Source organism: Pungitius pungitius, chromosome 16 (assembly GCF_949316345.1).
Source record: "Pungitius pungitius chromosome 16, fPunPun2.1, whole genome shotgun sequence".
In the NCBI taxonomy this organism is placed as follows: Eukaryota; Metazoa; Chordata; class Actinopteri; order Perciformes; family Gasterosteidae; genus Pungitius; species Pungitius pungitius.
The window spans coordinates 2,331,458-2,342,925 of record NC_084915.1 but is presented as its reverse complement, the minus strand read 5'-3'; the positions used below and the strand labels follow the sequence as shown (position 1 = coordinate 2,342,925).

The 11,468-nt window shown below is 41.0% G+C and overlaps 1 protein-coding gene and 1 long non-coding RNA gene across 2 annotated transcripts; both read right to left on the bottom strand.

Moving 5' to 3' along the window:
• Positions 1-6,407: 6,407 nt before the first annotated feature.
• Positions 6,408-11,032, bottom strand: LOC119204548 (uncharacterized). Its single transcript, XM_062558241.1, has 11 exons — positions 10,543-11,032; positions 10,320-10,423; positions 9,964-10,236; positions 9,762-9,855; positions 9,574-9,641; positions 7,732-7,869; positions 7,514-7,591; positions 7,353-7,430; positions 6,931-7,008; positions 6,763-6,840; positions 6,408-6,563 (listed from the first exon to the last, which is right to left on the bottom strand). Exons 1-11 carry the CDS (start codon positions 10,625-10,627, stop codon positions 6,483-6,485), a joined length of 1,155 nt encoding a protein of 384 aa, XP_062414225.1. The 5' UTR covers positions 10,628-11,032; the 3' UTR covers positions 6,408-6,482.
• LOC134106225 (uncharacterized) lies at positions 8,025-8,743 on the bottom strand. The gene is made up of 3 exons (XR_009942544.1): positions 8,627-8,743; positions 8,454-8,519; positions 8,025-8,337 (listed from the first exon to the last, which is right to left on the bottom strand). It is a non-coding gene; the product is annotated as an uncharacterized LOC134106225 (long non-coding RNA).
• Positions 11,033-11,468: the final 436 nt, after the last annotated feature.

Genomic DNA, 11,468 nt, shown 5'->3' with positions numbered 1-11,468 from the left:
TCTTCTAAGCCAATCATCCACATGTCTGCCGTTGAGAGATTTGTCTTGTCTGCCTTTTGTTTTAACACACTTAACGGCAGACTGATTTTGACAGTAGTGTCTCCTGTTGGCACAAACTGAACCTTTCGCGAACATTCCTTAAGGTGCATGCCCGTCAACCGATACACAGCCTCCTGAGCACAAACGTCTCGGTTGTGCAGGTAAACACTTCCTAACTTTTTTAATGCATCTTTAGCATCGACATTGCCATGCTTGGATGCCTCTCTGTGTGCATTTCGCAACAACAATCCCATCTCCTTCTCTGCCTTTGAGATGTATGAAATGATATACACAACGCAAGCATAGGCATTAACCACGTACTGAATGTCAAGGTTTGCATCCCAGCATTTTAACAAATTCCTGTTGTACTGATTGATCCACACTTCATCAATGTCTCTTTTTAAAACAACATGTGTATTTCTGGAAACACAGTTGTACGCAGCCTCAAACGTAGTCTGATTGATCCCCAATGCTTCAAACAACTCCGCTACACAACCAAAATTAGCCTCCTCATTTGACAGAGCCAACTTAATGGATGTCATCATTTTCCTCGCAAGTGCCCTCTTCTTCTCTTCTGCAGCTAAACGTTCTTTATGTCCACATCCACACGGTGTCAAAGGAGTTACGTTACACAGACAGGTTTGTTCACATTCCTCGGTTTTACGACATATAAAAGTGCGAGTGGATGCTGGCCTGGGAAAGTTAAATCGACAAATTGTGTGCTTTTTCTTACACGATTTTGAATGTCTTTTTGAATGTTGTTGCACAGATGTCACAATTGCCTTTAACGGCTCGTCTTGTGATGGCAATTCACAGGTGACATATTTATCAATGAATTGAACTACTTCATCATCTGTGTTTTTATCAAGTTTTGGTGCATTCTCAATCCAGAAAAGACAATGCACATGAGGTGACCCCCGCTGTTGAAATTCCACCCGATAAAAAAAGTCTATTATCTTGCCAATTGGCTGTGATGGAGACATGAGTACCTCCCGCAAAAAACAATGCCACCTATAGTCAAACATCCTTGCCGCAGTGACAGGATTGCGTCGCAGAAGTTCGCATCTCTCAGACCATTCTAAATCATCTAGTGTTTGTGTCCTACCTTCTTGTTTCAAAATACTAGTGAGAAGTGACTTCCAACGTAAATCTGCAGAAGAAAAAGAACAAAACCATGTAGGGACCCCAAGTTGACGCACACAAGCCATGAGGTCATGTTGAGCTCCCTGCCAAAAAGATGGGGTTCCTCGAATAGGCTTAAGGAAACGGAACCCATTATCAAACTGCAGCAAGTTTTTTAAAGTTTCCTGATCCTTCAGTAAATCAACATCAATTGATTTGGCGTTATGGCCTGCTTTTCCCTTACGCAATGCTATTGAGACACTGGATATGACTTGTTGCACCTCTGATACATACTGTGAATAGAAGATATATTCTACACTGTTACCAAAACGGTTATCTGCATTCAGAAGTCTAAGGTTCAAATATCGTGCTAATGTCAACTTTTGTTGCCTATAATCATGGAATGTATTGGATCCCTGTGGAAACAATACAGGAAAGCTCTTGGCTTCGTTGGAAATATCTGTTAATAATTTCACTGGAGTGCTACCTTCAGCTGGAGCCAGATTTAACGTACTGTCAAAATACTGATCCAATACTTCTTGACCAATATCGACAGGCATCAGACACGTGTCTTGAAACATGCAGTGCTGTTGTCGATCATGTAATAGCTCATCACTAACATCTGGAGCGGTTTGGTTATTTTCGGCATCATTATCTACATTTTTGTCTTCTTCTCTACAAAAATCATTTAGCCAATTTTCATTAAATTCTACATCTTTATAATATACATTAGTTTTTTTCAAAACCATCAGTGCTTTTTTAATGCGTAAGGGATCTACAAATTGATACTCATAGTGGCCTTTATAAGTGAGCTTACGCTTTAACTTAACACGCAAAAGAGATCCGTCCATTTCTGAACGTGGAAGCAAGTTAGTAGTCTCAACGATATTGGCTGGAACACACGTCACAGGTCCATGGACTCCATTTTGACCTCCTTTAGGTAAAGCCAACATTTTCATAAAAGGTATGTGCAAAGCAATCAAATGCTGTTCCAAGCTGTTTAAACAAGCCAGTTCTTCTGGAATGGGATGTACTTGCATATTGTTCAGTACACATTCAGGTGGCATTACTCCTCTCTTAATTTTAGAATGACATGTGTAACAGATCCATAGCTTTCCTCTACCCATATCCAGCCATTTGCATGGTACTACACAATCATCATCACATTCATGTAAATGATTACGTGAGATACATTTCTCAGCAATTAAAGCTATGTCCTCACGGTTACCATAGTCATTTTTCCAATGTGACACCTGATATTCGAAAAGCAGTCGATTGCAAACACAACATACAAACTCTGGTCCTTTTCTTACCTTTTCAGAAAACTGCTCCATGACAAAATCAAACAGTTTTGACTGTTCTTTCCTTTGTTGAAACCTTGTTTTATTACGTGCAATAACACGTTTTTTATGCAGAATATTTCCATATTTGTTTTTACTCCTTGCCTTCACTTTCTGCCTGTAAATGAGATTCGTCCAGTATTTATTTTTGCTAAATTCCTTTAACATTTCTTTGTGCAACTGGTTTTGTTGATATTTATTTTTGCTGAGCTTCTTAACGTTCTCTTTGTGTAACAGATTTTGTTGATATTTATTTTTGCTGAGCTTCTTAACGTTCTCTTTGTGTAACAGATTTTGTTGATATTTTTTTATGCTTTGTTTCTTTTTGTTTTCTTTGTGCAAGTGGTTTTGATGATATTTATTTTTACTGAGTTGCTTTACATTTTCTTTGTATAACAGATTGTCCTTATAATTGGCTTTACTCATTTGCTGGACTCTCAGTCTATGTGACAGGTTTTCCTGATATAGCTTTTTACTCGCTGTGTTAAGTTTCTGCCTACGGAAGGAACTTCCTAAATATAATGCCTTTAATTGGATGCCCTTCTTCCTTTTCAAATAGGTTGATAATTTAGTAGGACTACAGATGTTTGAAGAATCCTGGAATTTTACATTTGACCTTCTCCTCATGTACTGGGTTTCAGATGAGATATCCATTTTGCATAAATCAAAGCAACTTACTTCAGTAATATGTTTAACACAAAGTACTGGCTCATAGTGATTATTCTCATCATGTTTTAGGTAAATTGCCACTTCAGACAAAACTGGATTCACAGAATTGTATTTGAACCACTTTTTACCACTGTATATATATATATCCAGTCCAAAAGCATTTGCAGTTGCTTCAATTTCTATTTCTGTGGCATCATAACCAACATATTTCATGTGTGTCTCTTTAATATAATGGGATATTGAAGCATATCCCTTTTCTATTATTTTAATGTTATCAATCTGATCTTCCATATATTTTACAACTGCAAGCCTAATCTTTCGGTGACATTTTTGGGAACCACTGACTGCTTGAGCAATTGCTCTAAAGAAACTATTTTTATCCTTTACAATTGTACGAGTTTTGCACACAGCACCTAATGAACCACTCATGGTTGGTAGTTTAACATCCTGCTTTTCATAGGACAAGTTATACAAATTGCATACTGATTTTGCTACGTCTGAGGTCAAGGGATGAAATTCCCAACATACGGCAGGTACATCATTGAAAATTACACTATCTATGTCCTTGGCTGGAAATGTACTATGTAGTTCTGTGATATCATCTTCAACAGATTCATCACTCAACATTACAAAATCAATGTCTGTTGCTGGCAATGAACTATCCGGCTGCTCGGAGATATCTGCAACAGGTTCAAGCACACAACTTGTATCAAAACGGAGATTCTCCAAAGTATTCATTTTTCTCTTACTCTGTCGACGAGAATAGTCAGTGGAGCAAGGTGTGTCCTCTTTGCAATAACAATAACAACTCAGCATGCCAGGCTGTTGAACACAAACCACAGACTCATAATGGTTCCCATTGCAGTTTTCCAAATACAGTCCCTCAGTGGTTAACTGTTTGCTTGTGCAACTATATTCAAGCCAGCGATTAGTGTGATATGTGAAAATACTTATTCCCAAAAAATCTGCTGTTGCCTGAATCTCAATTTCAGTTGCCCAACTGCCAACATAAGACATCCGTGACAAAATGAGATATTCTGTGATTGAATTATACTCACTTCTCAAATGACACGTATATGCTTCAGCATTACTTTTTATGTGTTTAACCACAGCAAGGCGAACTTTTCTGTGATACCTCTGTGTACCACTCACAGCTTGACTGATGGCTCTAAAGAAGCAGTTTCCATCACCAACTATTTTGTCATTCAAACATGGAGCCCCCAACGCACCAACGTTTGTAGATACCGAATCACCTTTCTCTGACACGATATCTAACTGTTTGCAGAGAATTTGTGAAACCTCATTACAAAGTGGACGAAACTGCAACTGTTTACTGATGACATCACTGACAAATACGATGTCTGGCTCAACCTCAGTAACACTGGTTTTTATTACCGGTGATGTACAAGTTCCCTTTGCCACCTTACACATTGCACCTGTCTGACTGGCAGAGCTGCCAAGTGTTGCATTGGTTTTTACCTTTTTTGAGTTGGTGTTTCCCTTGGACACCTTACGCTTTGTACCTCTGCGTCTGTTAGAGCAGCCAGGTGTTGGTTGAATACTCTTCTGATGTAAACTAGAACCCAACGTTGTCTCAGTTACAACAGGGTCGTTCTGACCAAAGGACAAGCGGCCGCTATCAACTAGGTCATTCTGAGTGACACAAACACCAGCAATCTCAAATGGCTTTTGGGATGTGTTTAATGCTTCCGCAAATCTGCATATGTGACTAAACAGGCCTTCAAAGTCACTAAAATACACAACAACACTTTGTCCTCCAGCATCTACCATTCCAAGTGCATTGCGTGCATGAGAGTCAACCACGGCATAACGTCCTTGTTGACAAATTATTGCACATGTACTGCCACGTAATGTCATAAGGCACGTGTTATATTGTGTGAGAATCTTTTGTAACCCCTTTCTTAAAGTGACGTGTACACCTAGCTCAATAAGCTCTCCCTCAACCAAATCAACATCTCCAGTAACATAGTCACCATATGAAAAGTCATACCTGCGTCCATTAATCACAGAGTCTTTGGGAAGATCTGGTACACATAGCAGTTGGGACCCACCACTGATGGCGTTGGTGGCACGCAGAGAAGAATACAACTCATCGCCTGAAACTACAACCTCATCCAGATCGCTGGACTGCCATGAAAACACACAGTGAGTTGAGTGTTTTGCTATGCTCACCAAACCGACGGCCATGCACTGAAGTCCGCCATATTCAAACTGACTGTCTCCTTGATGAAACGATCCCTGGACAGATGTTGTAGGACATTCAACACTGACAGGACGGCTGTCCTCAGGGTGAACTGCAACTTCCATGTCGCTGTCTGAAAGCCCTTCTACACATTCCACATTATGCTCCTTCACAGAAATGCTACTGATGGCGTACCACTTTGCGCCAAATGACTCCTTCAGATTTCTGATGTGAAGCATCAGGTCATGAAGACTGCTGTTGAAGACAGCCACAGGTGTGCCAACACTAGATGCCAACCCAGATGCATCACGTGACCCACAATCAACAAACACCAAGTGTTTGTCGTGATGAATAATGGCAGAAACCTCACCATACATGTTCAACAGACACATGCCATCCCTCAACAAGTGTTCTTGTAGCACTTCATGCAACTCAGGCTCTTCAGCAGAGTCATTGAAATGTCTTTGCTGCGGTTTACCAATCCTTACCTTAAATTTTCTGCCAAAGACACTATGCTGTTGAATCAAGGTGCACTTCCCTTTAACGTCACTACTTTTACCTGCTTCAGCTACAAACATGTTTAACTTGCCACCTTCTGTACAGATGTCATCAATATCTGATGCTTTCCAGGTACACACAGGAGCCAGGACATGCTTTATTACAGCGGCAACACTGCATGCAGTTGATACATTTCCATCATCATGCAGTGTGTCTTCTCTACGAGTCCCTGCAACAACGGGTGGGGGCATTTTCTCTGAACATGTGCACGACTCACCTTCACGACTTACCGCACCACTGATGGTTTTGGCATCGTAGCACTTCCCTCGGGTGGATTTGGCAGATCGTTCTCGATCACACTTACCGGCGATGAATCTTTGGTTGTGTCGCTTACGAGACAATTTCTTCATCTATAATTAGGGGCAAGAGAAGTGTCGCTTACGAGACAATTTCTTACGAGACAATTTCTTCATCTATAATTAGGGGCAAGAGAAGCGGTAACAATTAGATGGTCATTAATTTTTGACACAATTGGTCAGAATTGAAAGAATCAACCACGACAATTAAGTAGAATGGAATGCACCAGAAAAATGTCTAAAAACAATATAAAATTAAGATACCTTCAGCTTGATAGACCCTTCCTCATCACCAGTAGAAGACGACCCTTCAGACTCCCCCCCACTCGGCAAAACCTGGATGTCAAAACGTCTTTATTTTTTCAATATATATTATATATATATATATATATATATATATATATATATATATATATATATAAAAATAAACAGAACCATCTACTGGACTGAAAGTAATTGATTTGTACTACAGGCCAGCAAATAACGTTTCCCCTCACCCCTATGAAAAAAAACAAAAAAAACAATGTGCAACAACCTCGTTTGGGACAGCTTCCTGCTGAACACCAGTAGATGACGACTCCTTCGAACCTTCTCCACCTGGTGTTTCTGGGACCTATAAAAAGAAAAACACCCCACAATTTAGAAGGAATTCCACATTAAAATGAAATTGGAATAAGGTAGATTTCCAAAAAGGACCACCAACCTTCTTTGTTACAGCCTCCAAAACCCTCATATGGGAGTATTGAGCAGCGACCTCCGCAAAGGTTGGTGACGTTTGCACCTACAAAAAGAAGGGCATTAACTAGACAAATAAAAACAAGCATGTTTCTATATATGGTTTCACAAGTGAGTCACACTACAAATGTGTGGTTGCTGCCCATCAGTTACATAGACACTGTATTTATTAGCAGGGGAAAATTGGTTGGAAATATCTATATTCTTCAACACAAGAAGAAGCGGACTAAAATACTAAAAATCCCTCATTTGCAATTCAATATAATTTAGTAAAACATAAAAACCATGACTGCACATCGAATACCACCTAGATTATATAGAGGTCAGTTGTAGTTATTAAACAGGAGTGTATATTTTCTCCCTTCCCCATTTCCCACACAACGGACTAACCTTGACGGAGGCAGCTTCTTTTGGAACACCAGTAGAAGACGACCCTGCCGTCTCTTCTGCACCTGGTGCTGCCTGGACCTTAAAAACACCAACAATATTAGAAGGAACTGCAATTTATAAACATGATTGGAACAAGCTAATTTCACACAAAGTTGACAAACCTCTTTTTTGACAGCTACCGAAACTCTGGTAGGCTGAGGTCTGGCCATCACCTCTGTTGAAGTTGGTGACGTGTCCACCTAGAAGAGGAGCGATAATTACAAACAAATACAAGCACGTTCTTAGTATGTTGTCTGGAAACCCCCAAATGCTGCAACAAAACAACCTCTGCATTCTTAAACGATTCGTGTTATGAATAAATACATCATTTTTTAAATACCTCTGTTATGTGTGGAGGGACTGGAGTGCATTCCTTAGGGCTAGGAACATTCAATGGAGTAGTGTCATCCATCTTCACCAACGGCACCAAGCTAGACCTGGCAGGGGTTAGCGGGACGGAGCAATCCTTCACCTCATCCTGAAAAATGTAGACATTGAAAGAAGAATGTCAAAAATGAATCGATTAAAAGCCAACTCTACTAGTATAATAACATTGTGTGGTACTTAGAAAAAAATATATATATATATATATATAACCAACCTGATTATGAAGGATCCTCCTCCTTGGTTGACCGGGTGGTCTCCTCTGTAATAAGAAACAAGTTTTATTTTACAAGCACATAGTCTTTGACTGTGACTTCAGTGCTGTGAAAAACGTCAAGCTAACAAGTCGTGTGTGCAAACTATTACATTCTTTAATGACAAGTTACCATATAAGATTCTCAACAAAGACAATTAGAATGGATACCTTTTTGATTTGTGGAGAAGCTGGTGTGCAGATCTTCGGGCTAGGAAGATGCGATGGAGAAATCTTATTCATTTCTGCCAACCTTGCCCTACTAAACTTGAGAGGATTTAGCAGGACAGAGCACTCCTTCAGCACTTCCTGGTAAATGGAAATGTAGAAACAACGGTAACAAATCCCTTTTCTCAAAGGCAAACCATACTGGCATACTTCATCATTATATGCTGCTTTGACTTAAACAAGAACAAACAACCAACCTGATGGTGAAGCAGCCTTCTTTTGGGGGCATCGCATGTTAGATGGAATTGGCCGGGTTGTTGCCTCTGTAATAACAAACAGAATAGTTTTAATCCCACACAAGTACATTTCCTTTAACCTACACTTTGATGAGGTGTTTTGGAAATATTGGTTCTTTAAAGTGAACCATTACCTTCCTGCCCCTTCCAACAATTGACCACTCAAGATCTGGTTGACGTGGTATTTTTGGAGTGCATGTGGGGACTGATGGTCTTTGAGAAACCAGTGGCTTCACTGCTGAAGATGAAGGTAGCAGTGATGGCTTGGGAGAAACCAGTGGCTTCGCTGCTGGAGTTGAAGGTAGCAGTGATGGCTTGGGAGAAACCAGTGGCTTCGCTGCTGGAGTTGAAGGCAGCAGTGATGGCTTGGGAGAAACCAGTGGCTTCGCTGCTGGAGTTGAAGGTAGCAGTGATGGCTTGGGAGAAACCAGTGGCTTCGCTGCTGGAGTTGAAGGCAGCAGTGATGGCTTGGGAGAAACCAGTGGCTTCGCTGCTGGAGTTGAAGGTAGCAGTGATGGCTTGGGAGAAACCAGTGGCTTCGCTGCTGGAGTTGAAGGCAGCAGTGATGGCTTGGGAGAAACCAGTGGCTTCGCTGCTGGAGTTGAAGGTAGCAGTGATGGCTTGGGAGAAACCAGTGGCTTCACTGCTGGAGTTGAAGGTAGCAGTGATGGCTTGGGCTCTGGAGTGATTGCGGTTCGGCGTGTGCTGGGAGAACGCTGTGGCTTTGGTGCTGGAGTGACAACCGGCACTGATGGTCGGAAAGAAACCTGTGGCTCAGGCGGGGGGTGAAGTTTCTAATAATGACAAGAGTAATACATTGTTTTAGATACATAGACAAACATTAAGCAAAATAAAATTGATTCATAATTAAGTGGCATCAGAGCATTGTTGAAAAGGCCTACTTGATAGGAGTGATGCGCCAGCCACTTCACCAGGATCTTCATCCCACCATCATCACTCAGGTGCACCTGTAATAAATAATAACAAGCGAATATACAAAACATGAATGTAGATTCAACATCAAATACATAACAGTATGTAGAACTTTTCCATGTGCAATATCAAAACAGCATGTACTTACGCCGTCTCTGACCCAAAGTTTACGGTCTTGGAGTGGAAAGTACTCTGCAATGGAACAGTACTTCACACCTGAGAAATAGAGAAAAGGAAATTAAAGGTTACTTGAACTGTAAATTATGTATCTGCCTAAAAAGCAATAACCATACATCCATTACAGTGTATGTAATCTACAGTCTTTAATAAACTTACTCATCCGTGCAGTGACATCACGGAATTCCTGTCGCAACAGGTCCTGGTCTTTCACCTCACAGTTGAGGCGTGGGGGAAAGTCCAGGACAAACACCTACATGAACAAAGATGTACGTAATATTATGAATTCCATTCAGTCATGACTAATTATAGCAGCTCATACCAAAAGATTTATAATTACAAAAGACAAAAAAACACGTACATTAGGAAAGCGTTTGGTCACACTGGTCATGAGCTTGGCAAAATCAGCTCCTGCTTCACTGACGGAACGACTGGCTGTCAAATTGTTGCTTGGAGCCAGGACACAAAGTGCATCAGGTTGGTGAGTGAGAACAGTGTTCTCAATCTCCAGCTTCAGGTCAGCTGCGCTCCCCCCAGGGATGGAGAGGAAGCCAAAGGTGAGGATGCCGTCCGGCATAGTCACAAATCCATCTGCAATTGCACGCAGGTGGGAGCATCCGAGAACAAGCACCAACTGGAACAACAAAAGGGAGTGAATGAAAACCACACATTCATTTAGATTAAATAGTTTGTCCATTTCTTGTAAAATTAAACTACCTTCTTGTCTGGAAACTTGGGTGGAATGACCAATTTACGTTGTCTTCCAGTGAGGGAAGACTTTGGCCATGGGCGCACAAAGTGACGCCGACCTGTGCCACAGCCTATGTAAGAAAAAGAAAAAAAAGTGAAACCTAATGTAATTTATGTAATAGGAGTGCTGTTTTAAGAACAAATATTATATGATAATATTATATGATAACAGGACAATAGCTATTCCCACCTTGCTGGAGTTGAGAACCGTAGCTCCGCTCTGCCATGCGAAACTTGGCAGCCTCAGAACGGAAGAAGGACTTTCCGCGCGGCATCTGAAAGTATTTGGGTGCCAATATTTAATATTTAAATGACAAGATACACTCAGGTCTACAAGTCGGGCAGTAGTGGATGGTGAACGTTGGTAAAAGCGACCGATCTACTGACCCGATTTAAACTGTTACGTGATAGCAGTGTTTCCCCCACCTTTATAACAAAAACGCCATTCTCCCACACACAGCAGTTCCGCGCCGACATGCGCGCGAAAATATGTCCGTGAATGCTCACATTAGCTAACAGAGCTAAAGCGTTAACTACCAACTCCGATACTTTGTGCTCTGTCCTGCAAATAACCGACACTCGTTTAGTTTGTGAACGAAGTAGTTATGCTAAACTGTGTTGGTTCCCCTCAGAATTACTGACGGCAAGGAAGAATGTAGCTTCGGCAAACTTAAGTTAGCTTAGCGTTAGCTCGCGTTAGCTCGCGTTAGCTCGGAAGCGCAAAATGGACGAGCCTCAAGAATGATTATAATATTAAACTTACCGTTAGTCTGAAGAGTTTTCAGGCGATTGGTGGAATCAAGAGTATCTCTCAGTGTGTGGTAGTGTAAGTATTTGTGTGGATTAAGCAGGGTACAATTTTTTAAAAAGTACAGAGCTCAGGGTGTGGTTCCTTGAAAATCAGACGAAATTCAAAGAGGAAGAGCGACCGTTGGAGAGTCGTATATATACACACCATAGTGACATCCGGTAGAAGTTGTCAAAATAAGAGTCGTTAGTGTTTAAGAATACGGACCGTAAAAGGAATTGCACAAATAAGGTGCTTAACCTCACGGCAAGAACCGTTGTTATTTAAAGCTAATGACCGCACATATTACATGTTCTTCATTTACTTGT

Coding starts and splice junctions, on each gene's coding strand:
- LOC119204548 (XM_062558241.1), bottom strand. CDS start 10,627: ATGCCGCGCGGAAAGTCCTTCTTCCGTTCTGAGGCTGCCAAGTTTCGC. Junction 7,870..9,573: donor AACTTTGGGTCAGAGACGGC/GTAAGTACATGC, acceptor TACATTTTTCAG/GATGAGGTGAAGGATTGCTC. Junction 6,564..6,762: donor AGGAAGCTGTCCCAAACGAG/GTTGTTGCACAT, acceptor TTTGACATCCAG/GTTTTGCCGAGTGGGGGGGA.